Source organism: Gnatocerus cornutus, chromosome 8 (genome assembly GCF_029298725.1).
Source record: "Gnatocerus cornutus isolate USDA-ARS CGAHR chromosome 8, icGnaCorn1.1, whole genome shotgun sequence".
Classification (NCBI taxonomy): Eukaryota; Metazoa; Arthropoda; class Insecta; order Coleoptera; family Tenebrionidae; genus Gnatocerus; species Gnatocerus cornutus.
The window spans coordinates 15,590,760-15,610,599 of NC_142240.1; the positions used below are offsets into that span (position 1 = coordinate 15,590,760).

General features: G+C 35.9%; 2 protein-coding genes across 2 annotated transcripts; one reads left to right on the forward strand and one right to left on the reverse strand.

Annotated features, from left to right (window-relative positions):
- Window positions 1-3,142: 3,142 nt before the first annotated feature.
- Window positions 3,143-5,155, reverse strand: LOC148170334 (uncharacterized). The gene is made up of 3 exons (XM_088044274.1): window positions 5,074-5,155; window positions 4,790-4,988; window positions 3,143-3,548 (listed from the first exon to the last, which is right to left on the reverse strand). Exons 1-3 carry the CDS (start codon window positions 5,153-5,155, stop codon window positions 3,323-3,325), a joined length of 507 nt encoding a protein of 168 aa, XP_087900400.1. The 3' UTR covers window positions 3,143-3,322.
- Window positions 5,156-8,740: 3,585 nt separating this feature from the next.
- Window positions 8,741-14,381, forward strand: LOC148170335 (uncharacterized). Its single transcript, XM_088043427.1, has 2 exons — window positions 8,741-9,398; window positions 13,262-14,381. The coding sequence occupies exons 1-2, from the start codon at window positions 9,020-9,022 to the stop codon at window positions 13,357-13,359; spliced, it is 477 nt and encodes a 158-aa protein (XP_087899553.1). The 5' UTR covers window positions 8,741-9,019; the 3' UTR covers window positions 13,360-14,381.
- The last annotated feature ends 5,459 nt before the right edge of the window (window positions 14,382-19,840 follow it).

The following is a 19,840-nucleotide window of genomic DNA, read 5'->3' on the forward strand; positions in this document are numbered from 1 at the left end:
TCGTCAACCAGTAGTCTTCAACCCTCTAGTCAATTTCTAAAGTACGCTAAGCCGTTTCTGCACACTAAGTTCAATATGAGTTAGATTTATTGAAGCCTGTCATTCTAACGTCAGTGAAATTTATAGTGGACCAGATTGTTCATACAAAATTTAAAGGAGAAAATTTAAACTGGTTTCTTAGCAACATGCCAGTGTATCCTCCAGACCATCTCCACGCGGCCTTGTGATTGGTCAACTTTGTCATGTCTTTTCTCAGTTTCTGTTGGAGCTGGAACTTTTTTTTCAGCAATTTACACACTCACACCTTTTCCCGATATCCCCGGTTTTCGGCTAGGCATGAGTTCTGGGACACCCTGTATACAGGCTGTCCGGAAAGTCGCGCACCACCGGGAAACTGTATCATCAGACAATGTCATAGATCACCGGAAAAATGTTAAAAAAAATCCATGTCTTCAATTTTTCGAGATATGATGGATGGAAGAGGAAAAGTTTGATGCCAAAATTAACGATTTCTATGCAATAATTTTAATCTCGATCAGTGTGGCATCGTTCACGTGAAACCATAGTTACATTAATCGTTTATGAGCCGATCTGACTAACGCCAACAATACAATAGCAACGTTACTATGGCTTTGAATACTGGAAATTTGGGGTACAGTTCTGCAATGTTGCCATTTTCCTAATCTTCTTTTGGTCCTCCTGCGAAAACAGAGAGTCTGGAATTTTTTTTAACATTTTTTTGGTACTCTGGGGGACCACCCAATTACCCCCTTTTAAGGTGGTGCGCCACTTTCCGGACACCTGTATAATCTATAAACATCTATAACCTAATCTATAACAGTAAACAAATTACTCCGTATATTTAGGGTTTGTTTACACAGGTTTTCCAAAAAGAGATGATAAAATGTGTGAATCATAACCAAATATCACTTTTTTTTGTGCCTCCCTCATTTTACGTGACATTTGACATAGGTACTCATTTGCGGCAAGACCATTATCTTTAGTAGTAAAAATAAATGATTATTTATAATTATATTAGTATTTTTTCTTGCCGAGAATTTACCGATTGATGACAAAGGTGCAATTTTAGAATTTATCAGGATTTCATAAGTTAGATACCTGTAATGAATAATAGTCCATCTTGATTAATAGATGGCTCTACAAGCATCTGACAAGTTTATTCATAATCGCAAAATACACCACGTTTCAAAAAGATGTTCATCTGGCCAGTCACCTTTGATTTCCCGTACAAATTAAAAATGCCGGTTTGCAAATATAATGATTGAAATGCTGGTTACATAATATTAAAATACTTTTAAAAAATTGAAAATTCGACAATGATTTAGAACGGCTGGATCGCTGAGGGAATAAAACTGACTCTACCTTTGCTTAATTTTGCTGTTTATTGTTTAAATTCCCTATTAGCGATTTTAACGTTTGACAAGTGACACCATTGACAAAAGTCCAAAGTGACAGGACCAGTACAATGCGAGCGGCACAAAAGATTTTATTCCAAAGGCAACTAGATGAAAACCATTTTGACAATTCTGACAAATGTGACAGTTTTTGTTTGACATTCCGCAGAAATTGCAGTTATTAAAAATATCACTATAAGCATTGGGTAAACGACCAATTAATGAAACGCACTTTAAATTTGGCGGCTACAAAAAATTTCCTACAGAAAACAAAGCCTTTGGGCAGTCAAATATTACATTTAGAATAGTTGATTTTATTTTGCCAGTCGGCATCACTGCATAAATGTCAATTGTGTCGATTCGTGTGCCGTTGTAGAAGCCTTCAAAAATAATAAGGTAAACTAATTAAGTAAATTTACAACAACAATCTACAGAAACACATTTAAATTTAACCTTTGAATGCGGTGCTACCAACCTATTTCCCTACTGATAAAATTTCCCTAAATGAGTCAAAAAAATAATAAAAATAATAAAAAATAAAAAAAGTCAAAATAAATAACTGTCAATTATATTATTGTTAGCGCACAAAAGTGTGTTTTACATGTCAGAGAAATGCTTTGGAAATGCTCGGAAATTGAAATCCAAACCCGGAGGGCTCGGTTTTCAACACTTTTCTGGCATTTCGAGAACATTTTCCAGCCTAGTTTTATTAGTGATAATCTGGCAACATTATATTTTTCTGCATTTTTGGCACACCTGTATCTATCCATATTGTTATCAATTTATAAGTCATGCATTTTTGGGTTTGGCGGATGCGCCGGGTCATAATTAGCATAAAAAACAAAAATTAATTGTGTAAAAATTTACGACTTGTCATTTTAAAATTAAAAGCACCACTTATTTAAAAACAATTCAAATATAGATAAACATATGCCTCGAAAAAATCCGGCGTAAATCGAATTTAAGTTTGTAATTTTAATATCACGTTGTCGCTATAATTTATCATTTTCTATGTCCCTTTTTAATAGAAAATGGCATGCAGTTCTATCGTCGAAGCTCACCCACACAACATGCATAGAGACGTGATTTTCGCGGATTTATTACACCGGTGATCTCATCACTTTTATGACAACAGAAATTTGCTACTGATAAGAAAATTACTGCCGTATTAAACTAATAATTAAGCCAACGTTTTATATTATTCTTAATTTGATTAATTTCACGTCGTCAGACAATTTTTGAACTCATTAAACATTTTCGTCGGGATTTCCGAACTTGCGATGCTACAAATTATCTCATTTATTAGTCAGCCTTAACAAAGACGAAAATGTTTTGTGAGGGGTTAGACATCAACGTGTTTAACCTTTCATGGTTCAGTGTGTTTGCCGACAATCCGAATCCCACCCATCCTGTTTCTCCTTTTGACAAAGATGAATTAACATAATTTTTCAACGCGCTGCTTATATTTCATGGTCTAGAAAATTTTGTGCACTTGCAGTGAATTCCGTGGAACTTCTTAATTATAATAACGCTAACTGGTGCATTTGAATAATTGACAATGAATTCCACTTTCTTCATTGTGCTCGTTCAATTATCGCTGGAAAAATAATCGTAATTATAGTGCACACGAAGATAAAGTATAGTTTATAGCCTGGTCATTTACGCCATTTGCTATAGCGATATGTTATCATAAGCAGAAAAGTCGTTAACAAGTCAGAAAGAAAATATGAACGCATTACAATTTATTTAAGTCACGATGTACTTACAAAAATATCTTAAATTCTAGATTTATGTTACAAATTTTTGGTATGTAGCCGTTCGTCATAAATTATTTACAAGACTAGATTATTTTAAATTAATATATTATATAAATTAGATAAATTACATGCTATTGCACGGCTTTGACTTCAGTTGGATTCTGACGCCACAACTTCCCATTCCCACTCTCCTTCCAGAGGTCTATCATTCACAAAATCAAAGTTCCATCGCTCTTGGGCTGCCTGCATGGTTTCTGTACGTAAATCTAAATCTAATGGTTCTTCAGTTCCATCGTCTTCATCTTGGAAAAGACGTCGACGAACGGAATGAATATTTGGAGCTGATGGGGGCTGCTGAGGCTGCATGGTTGAATCACTAAAAGAAAATTCCCACTAATCTAATCTACTCATTTTAATTTATCGATAGAAATAAGTAAACAAACCAACGCCTAAATTTTATCATGATTAGCTAATTTCATCGCCATGATTAGATTGGCGGCAAAGTGTACACCGTGATTGTGTAAAAATAAATGGAATTGCGATGTTAATTATCGTAACGAAAGACAAAGTAAAACCAAAAACATGTAAATGAGACTTACATTTTGTTAAAACGCAACAATGGAGGGTTTGGAAACTCGTCAAGAGCGATAGCAGGAACGTTACTACCGTGCCAATCGATAGTGCAGGATGCGCACTGGCGTAAAGCTCAGGAGATAATTATTAAGTATTTCTAAATTTAGAGTAGGTGCGGGGAAAATTAATTAAGTGCATGTCGTCTAATTTTAGCACTAATTATTTAATTCGCACAGGAATTAATACTGTAGCGCATAAACTTTCACCTTTGAGTTAAATTGGCAGTCGCGGCGCTAAATTCTGATTTGAACGGTACGAAATGTCGAAGTTTTTAGAAATGTTTTCAAGTATTTGACGATTGACATTGCGCAATTTCTGTGGTTTTTTGAAACCAAAGGAAACGCTCCGAAACGTAGCTTGACAGCAAATTCCTGATAAGAGGTAAGAGTCGAACAATGAATCATTTGACTTTGTCCCTCACTATCTTCAACAAACAGTGTCCGAGCACTTAGTGCCTTTATTAAAAAATAAATCAGTTTCTATATTTGCATAATTACTGAACGATAAGAAAGCTGTAATTCGTCACTCCGTTTATTGAACTCCGTACGTAAAACCGCGGATTTTTACCTTTTTGCGTTTTACTCACCATTTTCAGCAAGCCGCGAATTTTAGTGGAGTCCCACACACAAGTTAATGTGAAACTGTTTTTATTTTGTATTATTTTGCGGCTGGGAAACGAAGAACAATTGCAAGCAGGAACAACCAATAAGCTGCCTGTATGACTGATTCCCTCTCTCTTTGTTCCGTCTATTATTATTTGGATTAATTGCACGCTATTTCCGGTTTTACGCTTCGTGTGGCCGACTGAATCTCCGTTTTCAGAGCGAATTTGAATTTCATGATGATAGCGATGTGCCTGTTTGGGCTTCAACCGTGAAACTTTACCGTTCGGGTGACGCATTCAATCAGCGACATTAATTTTTAATTACTTATTCATAAATTTCAAGGTTTATTATTTAATTGAGGCGCTAATCATAGACTTACGTTTTGTTAAGATCTCGCATTTCTTGAAAATCAGAAATTGTGTGTACAACGTTCAAAAGAACGCATAGAAAAATGTAGAATATAAACCAAAAAATTGTTACGGTTCTGACGGGTGTCACTGAAATTTCACACTTGACTCTTTGATTATTCTTTGGGAACAACGTTCGAACAAAAAGGTGTCCTCTGTGATAACGCGTGCCTGTAATTTTTCAAATGATAAATAAGTAAAATAAACGAGTTTGCGCTCGGAAACGCGTCCTCCGATTATCTAAACTTTCACTTACCAGCACGTGCGAGTATTTTACAAGATATAACATGAATAATGATGTAGGATATGAGTTTTTTAACAACTAATTTTTGGGCCATTTCGAAACGTGATATAATGATTAAATTTTAAATTTTTTTGAGATGAATAAAAATTGTCTTCATTTTGTTCTAAGGGGTGTGAATGTGGTAATTTTAATGCTGCTGCAACTAAATTTAGCTAAATTGTTCTCTTTGAGATGCTTGAAAAGTGTGTCAAATTTGAAAATTATAGATAAAAAAAATTTTTTGAGATGAATAAAAAATGTCAATATTTTATTCTGAGGTTTGTGGATTTGATTTTTTAATGCTATAGCAACTAAATTTGGCGAAATTGTTCTCTTTGAGGTTCTTAAAAAGTGTACCAAATTTGAAAATTTTCTAGCAAAAAAAACAAATTCTAGATTTATTTTATTTTTAAAACAAGCAAAAATTGAATAAAAAATGTCTCTATTTTGTTCGGCAGGCTGTGGATTTGGTAATTTTAATGCTGCAGCAACTAATTTTGGCAAGATTATTTGCTTTGAGCTGTTTAAAAAGTAGACCAACTTTGAAAATTTTTGAGCAAAAAACAAATTCTAGAATTTTTTATCTTTAAAACAAGCAAAAATTTAATAAAAAATGTCTCCATTTTGTTCTGAAAGCTATAGATTTGGTAATTTTAATGTTCCAGCGACTAAAATTAGTAAGATTATTCTCTTTGAGCTGCTTAAAATGGTTGCCAACTTATACATAGAATTATAGAGCAAAAAAAGTTCTTTGAAAAAAATGAAAATTTGTACAAATTTTTGATTCGGCTGAAAAAAATCCAAAAATAGTCCCGATATGTTATTTTAACCTACAATCTGTGTAAAGAGTTTTCACGATGTTTAATTATAAAGTGTGATACTGATATTAACAAAAGCTTCGTATCAACTCATCCTTCCTGTGTCGTTCATGTGACCCCGTTTTTTAACAGTTTTATCGAACCGATTCGGCAGGAAATGGTACTACATAAGGATAATCGAAACAATAAAGTGGGTCAATGAAAACCAGAGACAAATTCAAACCAGAACTATCTTAGACGAAATTGAAAATTTGTCGTGATTTGAATTCAAGAGCAGGAAACGGAAGTTAGGCAACGCGTTGTACAAAACGGTGTAGAAACTCTTGCATACTTTTTGTTTTTCTTTAGACGCAGCAATAGGAAGTAACGTAGCAGGAAGTGTTTTTTTTTCATTTCTTATGAACTGGTGGATAAATACATGTTGTGGTAGAGTCCAAAGAGTTATTTCCTTCATATATCAGTTATAAAATTGTAGAAATAAAAATTTTGGTAACTGTCCCTTCAAATCTTCGAATAAAAAATTCGACGCATTTTGACAAACTAAATGATGAGTAAGACGACGAAATGTTTATTCATAACAGAAAGTAACCGTTTCGCGATTGCATCACCGTTAGCAGCATTCTCTACCAACCAAATGTTTCCTGTTTTATTGGAATAGGTCAAGGTTTCGTCGTGCTATTTGCTAACTATTCCAACAATTGTTTAATTTTTTGGGGTTTTTAAGAGTTTACTTTTTCCCTTATCGCTCAAGTTCGACAATAACTTTCTATAGACATCCGTTTATGGGTTTATCTAATGTAAACTACCTGAGAAAATTCGGGAATTTTTACGTGTGCTTGGGAGTAGACAGCTTGTCTACGTTGACCATAAATGGGTGCTAAATCAAAATTGACGTAAGGCACAATAGGCAGAAGTTCTACCTGTTTCGGACGTCTGATAAATAGTTCAATAAATAGATCATGTTGACAAGAGGATCGTAAGTAAATCAGAAAAGAATAATTTTCAAGTAATCAGTTTTTTATAATTCCAATTTCCTAATTTGGTAGACATGTGTTACATAAAATTGTTGTGTAAATGTTTACGTATGTTTGAATATAATAGACATTACAAATATAGCAGAATCAGGTCGTATTTATTTACTTCAGATCATTATCTAAAAGTATCCGTTCCGTTCCACAATTAGGTGTGAAGCAGTTTAAGTTAAGGAGTCTAATTTCACACTATCATCATAGAAAATATTAGCAGATGTGCTTGATTGACATCTTTATGTTACGTAGAAAGACGAAACTATCTTTAGATCTAATTATCTTCTAATAAATTATTAAAAACATCTGTAGAAAGTTTTGCCAAATTCTGCAGGTGCCCCCTTCGTACATTTGCCTCATTAAAATACGAATATTTGCAAAAGTAAAACAGCAGACCTAGCAGCCACATGTATCCGTATTTTTCCGATCGTACGGTATTTACATTCTATTGTAGAAATTTCTCGGAACGCAACAAAATAAAAAACCAAACACCAGGCAATAAAATTTTCAATTACATCGAAAGTACTCGCTAATGAAAATTACTTCTAGACAATGTCACTTCAATAATAATCAACACGCAACCCGAGAAAAGTGGTCTGGTCATTAGAAAGGATTTTATAGTTATTGGATGTGCTTTGTGATAAATTTAGAAAGGCTTTACGCTGATTAAAGTTTATAATGAACTTGGCGCATAAAGTCGGTTCGAAAAGGGAAAAATTCCTTTTTTGCACGGTACTTTGATTGATACATCCTGGAAAGTCATTTAGGGGGTGAGAATATCCTGTTTGAAACGGATGCTGAGTGTTGGACCCTCCGATTGTAGACGTGCAGACATCGTGTGAAACGTGGAAACTTCGAAAATTGATCAGTCTCCGTGGCGGCACTTTAATTTATTCCGAGTTACAATCGCAGTTAATAAAAATACCAATTATGTTATGTAGGTTAGTTCCGATAAGGAATTCACGGCTCAGTTCTTTATTTACCAATTAATTTAGACAAATTGTTTGTTTTATGTCGCTGGGCTCTTATCAATATGCAGTTATGAACATCCACTTTATCGTGAGTTCATTAACCATCGATTTCTCCGATAGTTTTGGAACAGGTGAAGTTTCAGATGTTGCGAATTTTAGTTTTTATTATTAGAGCAGGTGAACTGTGGCGATTCTAAAAACCAGGCGAAAGGGACGTTGAACTTCTTTATTAGAATTATGTTTTGTATTATTGAGGGTAATGGCCAATAATTGTGTCAAAATTACTGGTATTAGTGGGCGGGATGAAATTCTAACGTCACTCTTTATTAAAAGTTTCGTCATTAGAAAGAATTGACCGGAATAGTAGGCCTAGCAGTTTTTTCGTGTTGGCGGCCCTGTGATAATGTCAAATTCCAAGGCCTCTGAGACCGAAATAACCAACCGAATGCACCGCATTTTGAGCAACACTAATAATATTGTTGTGCGCCTCTGACAAAATTTCCTCATTGTCTGAGGTCCAATTTTTGCAGTTTTTAATTAAACTGATAAGAATGTGAATCTGCGGTCAATTAAGTCGGTGATAAGAGATAACGTATCGTAAACAGCACGGCAAACAAGTCATTAGTTTAGCACGTCATTTCTCTTTCACTTTCTAACATCTCTAATCTAAACCATAAGCATACCAACGTATCAAATTTCGAAAAAAAGCCTCAGAGTCATTGAATTTCAGCGTACGCAAATGAAAAAAATCCCACAAACAGTGCATCCAATAGTTTTCAAATTTGAGCGCGGCCTCCCCTTCTTCTTGGAACGTTCCAACATAGCGTCGTTTGCTGCGCGTTTGCGTTCGCTTTCGGCTTCAGTCGCGTAAAGTTGTTGGTTCGAGGTGGATGTGCACGTGCGCAAATCCCGCTGTTTGTAGCGTTTTTCGCAAAGAAATCTAAAGAAAGTTAGTGACTCTCCAAAAAAGTGCAACCGGAGGTTGAGAAACTTTAATTAGAGTTAGTTCCGCGCTGGTTTTTCGCGCTTCAATTGACAAATCGAGTGTTTGTGAGTGAAGCGTGGCTTCGTTTGCTGGATCAGAGTATTGTTGGTTGCCAGCATCATGAGTATGAGTATTTGTCAAGCTGAAAACATCAAAATGGGTTATAGAAGAGTTACGAAAAGTCCCATTGCAAAAGTCAAAAGGAGTCTGTTTGGGCCTGTGGACCCCGAAGACGACAGAAGTTTTATTCAGAGTCACTTGACCTCGGAGTTCTCCAGAGGCTGCAGCAAGTGGAACTTCAATTTCCGCGATGAAACCACTTTGGATCCAAATGGAGACTTCATCTGGCACTCGGCTTCTCCTATTCGTATCAATAGGAAACGCAAACCTGCAGAAATTGTCGAAAATTCGTCATACTACTTCCAACCGATTGAACCAGCCGCCCGTTCCACAGAGAATCAACCAAAAGTGAAGGTTCCAAAACAAACCCAAATCACTGGTAAGTTTGCAACAGTCATTTACGTCATACTAAGATGGCTATGTCAATATTTGTTGTTTTACTCGTATGCATGGTAATTTGGTTTATTTTCTTCATGGGGTGCATTGTTGCCACGTTTTATGAGATCAACGCCCTCGTAATCAATGCAAATGTCAAAAGTTTTCGGGAGATACAAACCAAGCCAACTCTGTTTACATGTCATTAGCGCAAACATGTTAAAATAGTGCATTTAAAGTTGCAAAACATGGAGGTGTCGGTGCAAATTGGAAAACATGTTGGCATTGGGTAAATGCAGCTTGTTTACCGAGACCAACGGGGAAATTTGGGGTCATCAGCTTTGTTTTACACATCTTCATAGTTTTTTTTGTTACTCACAGTTTGCGAGCTTGACAAACACTCTCCATACCAACTGTCATTTTTTTAGCTATTTTGGACATAACGCCAAAAAACATACCGGCAATTACAATGATTATGTATGCAACCACTTAAACGCGTGCATCCACCAAAATTGCTTGAAATGAAAAACATCGTCAATCCGTTGTACCAATAAATTATTACCCCATTGTAGGTGTCCCAGAAGATTAATAGCCTTCATAACATACGATCCGTCGTACATCAAACTAATGGAATTGCTGTTTACTCGTATGCGATTTTAAGAACGAAACCGTAAAAGATAATATCATAGCATTTGTTCATGTTGTGGTGTCAAATCTCTTTTTACTTTGTAATTAACCACCACAAGGAAAACGGGTCTAAGAATGCCTTGCTGCATTTTGACAATTCGACACGTGCCAACAAGACATCTTTGTACATAATTATTAAAGTTTTAATGCAAAAAAATCTAAACAAAATACGCGCTGAACTTCTGTTTATCATGTCCACGCTCGATAAGATAGTACCGAGAAAACTGATAAATTATGACACAATTAATACTGAGTAGGCTCGACTCTCATCAAAATAAGGAAAAACAAGCACACTTTCTGCGTATTTCAAAAATTGTGGTCCGAGATAAAACCCGTTTTCTCTCAAATTATATCTCGCGGTTTATTAATTTCCCATTTCTGAAATAACACGTATTGCTCGTTTTGAACCTCGACCCAACCCATAATTATGCGATAAATAAAATTAAAATGCATGACGTGATAAAAATAATTGAATCAATGAGTAAGTTTATGAATCATCCGACAAAATCACAGTTCGTTTTGAACGTTTTTGTGTAGTCAAAAATAACCGTTGGAACACCCCCTGCCAATACATCATGACAGTAACGCACCCCCGTGTATGTTTGAACCCTTCGACCTCATAAAATTTCGAACGTTGGTGCATCTGCCTCGAAAACAGCTGCTTTTTCGGTTTTGTAGTTGCCATTTTGATTTCGTAATCGTTATTGATTGAGTACATTATAGTTTGTTTATAATAATTATTTGTAAACATTGAACGGTGTTATCATGACCCGCGTATAAATGAGATTAGTTTTATTAACGGGACCCACATGAATAATTTTTGCATTGGCAACGTTGCTTCGCATGAATAAACAAGTTGGCGCAATCGTGTCTAGCAATACTAGTTTTTACATAATGACTTGGTTAATTAAAATGATTGGTATAAAGTCATATGAAGGAGTAAGTGACGTAGTACCTTTTACAGTACAAAATTTGAAGCATTTGCATAAATTCCTCGTAATAATTATCCACAGCCTTGACTTCTACGACACTGGATTGCTTACATATCAAGTTTCAGAAAACACTTCAATTTAGCTTTATTTGTACTTCATGCAAATAATGCAAGCATTGTTAAGGTATAATTGACGCCGTCTGTCTCGTTAAATTTGTGAATCCATTTTGCGAGTCTTGTAAATCTACCTCCTCCGCGATATTTCCACCCATGGATGCACGTGTGTAAAAATAGCATGTCTGCTCTCTGCAGTGGCAAACTTGTAGTACCATGTGGCAGTGGATTTTTTTTCCCATCACGGGTGCAGCCAGTTGTTTACGCTCGTGCCCGGGACTGGCTTCCAGTGTTTATAAATGTACCCAGATTTATATTAGGTGACTGTCGTTACCCTTGCAAGGGTGCTGTTTGAATAGACGGGATCCTCTTCCTTTTTTGTAAGAATACAATTGTAAGAATTGTAAGAATACGTTTTCCGCCCCCCCCCTGTTTAAGATTCAATCTGCGGGTCGTTGGCCCGTGACTAGCAAACGACAAAAACAAAAGTCCATGGTACTCCACGTACAGCGGCCACCGCCCACAGCCCATCGCCGATGACGCGACCGAGTCTTGATTTGTGGTGGAGCCCGTACTTTAATTTATTTTTCGATTACTCTGTGGGTAAGAAAGGCAAAACCGGTCTCGCCACCTCCAGTAGAATACTCAGTTTGTGTACGTGACATGGATATGTCCCAAGTCGACTTGCATAGCGTGTGGGAGCCGTCCAACATGTCGTGATTGTGTTTTCTCTAATCCATCTTTGTTCTTTTTCCCCGCAATACCAGAATCCGGATAGTCGACTATACGATCCCCCCTCATTAAAATCTCATCATGGGTCGTGTTTTTTCAGGTTGGTAGGAAGTGGGTTTTTTCTTCGGCACCTATAAGAAAAAAAGGCCGTGCGTGGTTGATGCGTAGTACACGCATAAGAGGCAGCTCACCTTGATCGGTGCGTTAACCTGGGTCCGATAGATAATGGGGCTCCGCTGTCCCTCCCTGAAATCAGATTATAGGAGTGTATCTAGCGGGGTCCGCCGGGGGCCAACGAAGAAACCTCATCAGCGTACAGTGCACTCTGTGTTTACAAGCAAACGGCCACATCAGGTCGTTCACTTCGCGCTTCCATCCGCACAAAGAAAAATTTCCAACAACACGCGGTTAAGGAAGTCGTTTGTAACCAGAAAGATGCGGCGCTTCAACTAGACCACATTCTTCATCTATTCAAATTAAGCTTCCCTTTGACATGTGTTGTTTTCCCCGAAAGTGAGAGCGTTTTCTTTCAACCCGGATGTAAAATGGGTCAAACGCATGAGAACTCGGTACCATCTTTCGTGAGAACCACAACGCGAGTAATTGGGCTGGATGACACGTGTTACGCTGGTAGTAATGCAATGCCTTTGTACGTTTATTATTATTATTATTCATGATTGCTCCGGTGTACCGAGGGTTTTTAACTTGTGGCGTGACCTTTATCGAGGTACGTTGCTCGAGGTGCATCTCGCACAAAGAAGAGGGTGCTTTTCTAACCCTCTTCTTGTACTGTTGACGGACGTTGTTCGTCAAAAATGACAGTTATAAAGGTTTGCGGAAAGGGCATGCCTAATAGTAGAAAGGAACAATCCCCCACATTAATCGGAGCAGATTTCAACTGACCAACGGAATTAAAAACTAGATGCTATAATTTTATTCATATTTTTATTGTTGGCTCCCCCTTATGCTTGATCGGGTTCCCATTTGCGCTATTTAGGAAAAATGAATAAATTAGACGAACGCGAAGGGCGCGGATGATTCCATCTCAGATTTGGACTTTTGATAGATATCAATTGACCCCGAACCATCCGCGCGAGATGGATCGAGGCGCGCCAAGACACGAATACCCAATTGATTGAAGTTTTCTTGGAACACGTGTCCAGAGACCACAATTTTCTTTGTGTGGGTTCACACCAAGCGTCGTTCCCATGATCTAAAAACTAAACAAACACTTAATGTGCGTAATTTGCTGGCCTAGTTTTGTTAAGCGAAGGCCACCAAATTGAGCATTCTTGAACAGTGATAAAAAGTAACCTTGGGTCGTATATCACTACTACATCGTTATATTGCGTAGTAGAGCATAGTACAGAGTTTGTGACTAAAATCTTTTTCTCTTGTTTCAGATTACATGGTCAAGTCGAAAAGAGCGGTAGTATGCACGAAGGACGCCCCTGGAGAGAGGCCGAAGAAGATATCTAAATTGGATTTCTGTTCAAGTTAAACCAATTCTGTGCCTAATCCCCACTTCTCTTTACAAATTTTCGATCTCGAAATTATTTAAGTACAAGTTGTTTTAAAAATTATTGACTTAGATTGTACAGATTATTTTTGTTTGTATTTATTTTGTAAAGTTGATTTTTCTTTCTTTTGATCTCTAAAATATTTGGTTTGTTGGTTTTTCAGAGTACGTAATGAGGTGAAGGAGTTTATAAAGTTTTTTTCCCGCACTATCTTATTACGTATTGTATATAGACATTGGAGCTAAATTACGTACAATTAAACCAATGATCGTTGGTGTAGTTGTAGGAATACGGGTTATTTAGTCAATGAACTAGTGCAATTTTGATTTGAATTTGTTGACTAAATATGTCTAAATTGGAAGTGAAAAACCGTATACGATAGTGCTGTAAATGTGTTTATAAATTTTCTGTGTATGTATATAATTGGCACAGATTGTAAAAAACCTTAATTAAGTTCGCAGGGAAGTTGGGAATTGTTTTCTGACTCGATTAATTAGTTAAAGTACTATCAATTGGGATGAGAAACTTTAATCCAAAGAAAAAATTAAGTACAAAGTATTTTTGGCAATCTTTGCAGAATATTTATTTGGCAGCTTTGCCCGTTTGTCAACTAAGAATTAGGAGATTCAGGTGTAGGAAAGCAGTACTTGATTTTTTGCTTTATTTTTAAGTTGAGGGAAGGCGATTTTGAGACAAACTAAGTTGCAAGATCTCAATTCTGCTTTTTGAAAACGATTAACTGTTTTGAGATATTAAAAATAGATGTATAATTAATAACACCTGTGATCTATTAAAGTATGATCTCAAAAAATATTTTTTATTTAAATATATAGTTTGCCAAATAATGTTCGGTTGAGGATTTTGCAATAGATTACGTACGTCTATTTCACCTCAACCCAACACTGTTTGGTCACCTTAGAATAAAGATGATAAGTTGTAAATCTGTTGAAAACATTAAAGTATATAAGGAGCCCTTTTAATAAAGCTTCTATTTGTTAGTGTACTTTGGTATTTTATTCATCCTCCAGAACAATCCTTGAAATGAATCACTCCGTTTTACAGCCAACAAAAAAAAACGGGACGTGATCCATCCACCTAAGACTTGTAATTGACATTGTTACTGTGCACAGTTGCATTAGCCAGGTGTTGCGACCTTCAGGGTCACCAAACGTCGTAAAATACCAACGCGAAGAAAACAATGGACGTAAAAACCATCTGACCGGAACAGAACACGCTATTGGTTAGATTTGTGATTTGTTCCTGAATTAATTAACTTCATTCAATTTAAACGAAGCATTCTACATTTATAGATTCACTTGGATCGTGATACTGAAACTTACATGAGACTGTATATCATGAAACTTTCATGACGTACCGGGAAATCTTTTTAATTACTGTCATTTATTCTTTAAGAAAACACTTTTCAATTTTAAATGTAATGGTTGTGCGGATGTTATAAGAGCGTGTGACTACAACCTTTGCGATCCTGGAACAAAACGAGAGTCTGCTTCGTGATTGTATAGTTTTTACAAACGACATCTCGTTAAAGAAGATTCACGAAGAATGCCCGCCGAGGTAATTAAACTAACAATGTTGCTAAATATATCATTCCTCAAATAAACATAAAAAAGAATCAATTATAAAGGATTCAAAAGGGCCCAAGTCTATTTTGCATCATGTTTTGAACATCGCGCAAGTTTGACGGCTTTTCTTAGCCATGGAAGCCCAAGATATTCAATTTGAAAATAATCCTCAGATATATTTAACTCATTAAATGTTCAATACCAACAAAAAAATTGCCTAGTCATTTTTAAAGTAAAATAATTACTCCTACATTTTATGTACTTACATGTTATAAAGGAACATTTCTATCGCTCATTTTAGTTGTTTTTTTAGATAAAAATCTACTTATGTCATAAAAAAAGGGCGTTGTAAAATAGACTCATTATACAACAAGTGATATAATATGGCTTCGTTACATCACTTACTTTTCCTAACAATAGGTACATCACATTTTGGTGACAAAAAATTAGTGTATCTGTCAAAACTGTTTTGCATTTTTTTGAGTTTAGAACAGTCGTAGATAAATCGTTGTATATCATAGGTGAGCAAGATACCATATTTAAGTTCGTGAAATGTATATCACTTGCGACTCAAAATCCAAAATAATCTCACTCGCTTATAGGTAATTTCCCATTTCTCTCACTTACAGTTAATGCTAATCCGAAAATTCAATATTTCGAACAGGGATTGATTTGATATTTTGCTCTTTTATTCAAACAAAAGGCCCAATTTTCACCCATCTAAGCAAAATTTTCGGTAATCCAAACATGAGCACAGTTTGGTTTCAGGTAATAAGGATTACCGAGATTCCAGTGTATCTATTCTGTAGCATAGCAAAATATTTATTTTCTTCACTTTTACTTCAAAATTATAAAATAAAATAATTCAAAACTGCGTGGAAAGGCAATTAAATCGAAATCAGATGGCATTCTATAATTTTAAGAATTTACAGAATTAATCAAAATGGGAGAAATCCAAAAATTCTTAATCCTCCAAAAATAAACCTAAGGACTGGACAACATATAGGGTGTTTTTTAAATGCAAGTTCAAAACAGTTCTACGCTATTTTAGAAGAAGTATGAAGGTAAAATTAACACCAATCCACGTATTTTCTGCACCACTGGCCAAAAACGCACCTGGAATGACTTGTTTCCTCAACAACCAGCAACTCGAATTTTGTTCACTTTTAAATCAGTGGCGCACAAGCAAATTCATTGAAATTTTTATGTAATTTTATCTCGAAAACAAAAAGAGTAGGCTAAAACTTTTTTCTTTTAATAGGCTCAACTTGTGAAACGGAATTTCTACTTTCTTTTTGTACATGCATTTCAAAAACATCCTGTATAAAGTTCAAAATGCAACAATTTAAAGGTTCTATGAGTGGATAGAACTAAAAAGCTAAAAAAAACGAAAGGATATAAAATTTAAGTAAATCCTATTAAAAGTTGCAACGAATTCAAAAAATCCAAAATAATTATGAGTTCTTGGACACCCATAAACAGGCTATTCCAGAACGCTCGCACTTTTTTTAATGGGAAATTCTCCACCAAATCTGAGATGAATTTTGTATCGCCCAATGTCCAGGCATTTATAGTATTTAAGTCACGAGCAAATTAATCACAGCGCATCTGTATGTAACATAACTAAAAATTTTTATTGGTAACTTAGCAACAGAAAACTATCTAGCGATTTATGGACTATCATTGACCAACTTACAGTGCTTCTAACTCAAAAAAAATCTGAACATTGTTCGATTAAAAAATCATATCAGATTTTGGTGGAGAATTTCTCGTTTAAAGGAACGTTTTTTATAAAAAAATTTTTTTATAAACTCGAAAACTGATTTTAGCCAAAAATGGACTTGTCAAGTTAACGACTTAAGCCGACGATAAGTTTCTTTTGTTTAACTCTAACACTGTTATCAGACAAACTAGAATTTGTTGTTTGAAATGATTATCTTAAACATTATTTTTTTTTGTTTATAAAATTACCGGGAATAATAAGAAAAGAATACAAAGAAGACAAAGCTCTCCAGAATTTCTGTTCCTCACTGTGTATTGAAATCACTTTGAAACGAATTATTTATCGCGAAACTATGTGTATAATTTTGTAAAATTCGGAATGAGTTTGTTGAAAAATCGAAAAGAATTCAAAAAGTTTAAATAATAAAAATTGGGCTGAATCTAGACAGATCAGAGAAAGGATAATAGAGAAGACACACACAATATAAAAAATGTTGCAAATAACAAAACTGGTAACTTATAAAACAGCAACAATGGAAACCCAAAGAAGAAACTATAAGTTTAAACCCGAGTCAATCATGAAAAAACCTGAAAACATCGATTTAACTCCTTTTATAACACATCTTCATCGTGTGGATTTTTCCCCGTGCTGAAGACATCATGCACACCATAAATGCCGCTCTTTTTATAATAAAACCTCGTTCACTTGAAACCAGTCAAACCTCGATTACTTCTGTCATCTCGCTCGTTTCAAATTGCGCCTAATTATAGTGTAATGGACCACTTGACAGGCTTTTTTCATGCAGATAGATTTATGCCACTCGTCCTATGTATACCGACATGTGTTTGATTTATCTGTTAACTGGAAGTTGAAAGACGGTAACGTTTCAGATAATATCTTTCCCAACGTACGGAGTCGTAAAGCGGAACTTTCTCAGGTTGTTGAAGACAAGTGCTTTTACACCGCATGAAAGTGTAACTATCAATTATTTGACCGAGGGAATTCTTAGACTAATTTATATGGGAACGAGTCACCGAATTCTGCATTTCAAACCACCACTAAGGCATTCTTCTTAAATTCCATTTTCTGAAGAGATGAGTCACGGTGCTAGGCGTCAAGTTTACTGACTGGCGTCCCAACTTTAATTCAATTAAAGCTCCCCTGGAGTTTTATTAGTTACGAGGATTTCACGAAAGCGTCGTTGAGATCTTATCGGTTTTAAGCCCAGGATGTACACTTTCATTACGCGTGTTTGCCAATCTAATCAACAATTATTTACGCTTCGGTTGGAAAATGCAGAGAATTCGGTTAATGATTGTACCAGATGATCAAACGACGTCTAAGAGACTTCGGAATTTGAAATGGTTTGATAGACTCATTGACAGTTTCAGGTCGATCATTAAATGACGTCGGATATGTCAAAATTGACTAGACGCCACTTTTAAAATTCCGCTCAGTGGTTTCAATGTGATCAAAATTTTTCTAAATAAAACCACCCAATTAATGTAGCAACTAATGGCGACAACTTCCTCCCTTTTCTCCTTCCAGCAATTACCATACTGAATTAAATGTGTACTTTTTCTGCTTTAATAGCCACAACCGTGTACTTGCTGTTTCCCACCATTAAAATTCTTTCCGGAGGAGTGAATTGTGGCCACCTCTTTTTCTATTCATTTAAATTGCTTTCATCGAAGAAAAAATAAAATCAAGGTAAAACAGCGATGCTAATGTGGCTGCAGATTGCAGCGGATCTCGTACAGGATGTTGAAATAAGTATAATTTCCTGAACACCTTTTTTGGTCTTACAATGGCGATTTGAAAGCTGAAGACAAACACAGATAAGGCGAGCCCCACCTGTATTTAACAATTGGGGTGTGTGCTAAAAATACAAAAATGTATTATGTCATCTTTCGAAATGAGTAATCACCGAAATATTCCAACAAAGAAACGGCTTAATTCGGCTTGTAGTGCCTCAGGGTACCACTTCCACGCTAATCTCTGGTTTAGAGAATAAAAAGTACTTGACTGTTAAGTACCAAGTGAACAACTATAATTAAGAGTTTGGGAGAAACGAGGTGCAGATGTTGCGTCCTTTGTGCGATTTTTGGAAATTACAGTGCGGTGATTGATTTTTTTAATTTTCTTGTCTAATTGGAGCGGTAGCAACGTCCGAACAGTTGTTTTGAAAGTGGCCCTATTAAAGTGACCACAAAGGCAATTTCACACGTATCCATTGTGTTCGCGGCGAGTAAATATATGTGCGAAATAGGGGAAGGAACGCGATACCCCCAACAAAAGTTTATACGGTTATACGAGCTGAATTCGCGAGCAAGAGGGTGACATAAAGCTTCGGTGTTTGTAAAACTGGTAAAGACGTCGTTTAAACCGAACCATTGTGCGGAGAGGTGTTAAAAATACACCTGAGAGCACTCGAAAAAGATTAAGGTGTTTTTATCAAACTGTGTTTGTTATTCACCGTTTAGGGATAGATCCTCTCCCCTAACAGGGTGTGTAACTAGGACATAACTAGTAGAAATTATTACCTCTAATAGTGTAGGGAAGAACTAGCTGGTCGTACGCTCTATTTGACATTCTATTATTTTCTATTGTTGCTGTCGTCAAGAAAACGTGCACCTCAATTCTTTTGTTGGACTGCTTTTTTGATGTTTAAATCATAGACCAAGAAGTCGACTCTTTGTAATTGTGTTTGACATTTATTGAAGAGTCCATTGTAGCACCTCCAAACGTGTAATTTCGTATTCAAATTCGCGAGTTTCCCACCGCAAGACCCTTTGCTCATTTACCAGAACAAATCGGAAATTAATTATGTCCACGAAGACAAAAACCATCATTCACACAAAGAAAGCAGTAACGACCTGTCGCGTTAAATCATGACCGCGAATGCAGCCAGCAGCTACTGAAAACTCAAAAAACAAGAACTGGATGTTCATTGAAACGAAACCACTTCGGGCTACGAATTTGTTACATATTTTTAAATTGCACACGATTTACTCTGAAGTATTATTAGTTTACTTTGTGTGTTAGTGACGATACGAGATGCAGACAGAGGCAGGCCACTAATTCGACGAAAAACCGCAACCGCAACAAACTTTCCAAAACGGGCACACTACCATGTTTTTATTTACATGAGGATTA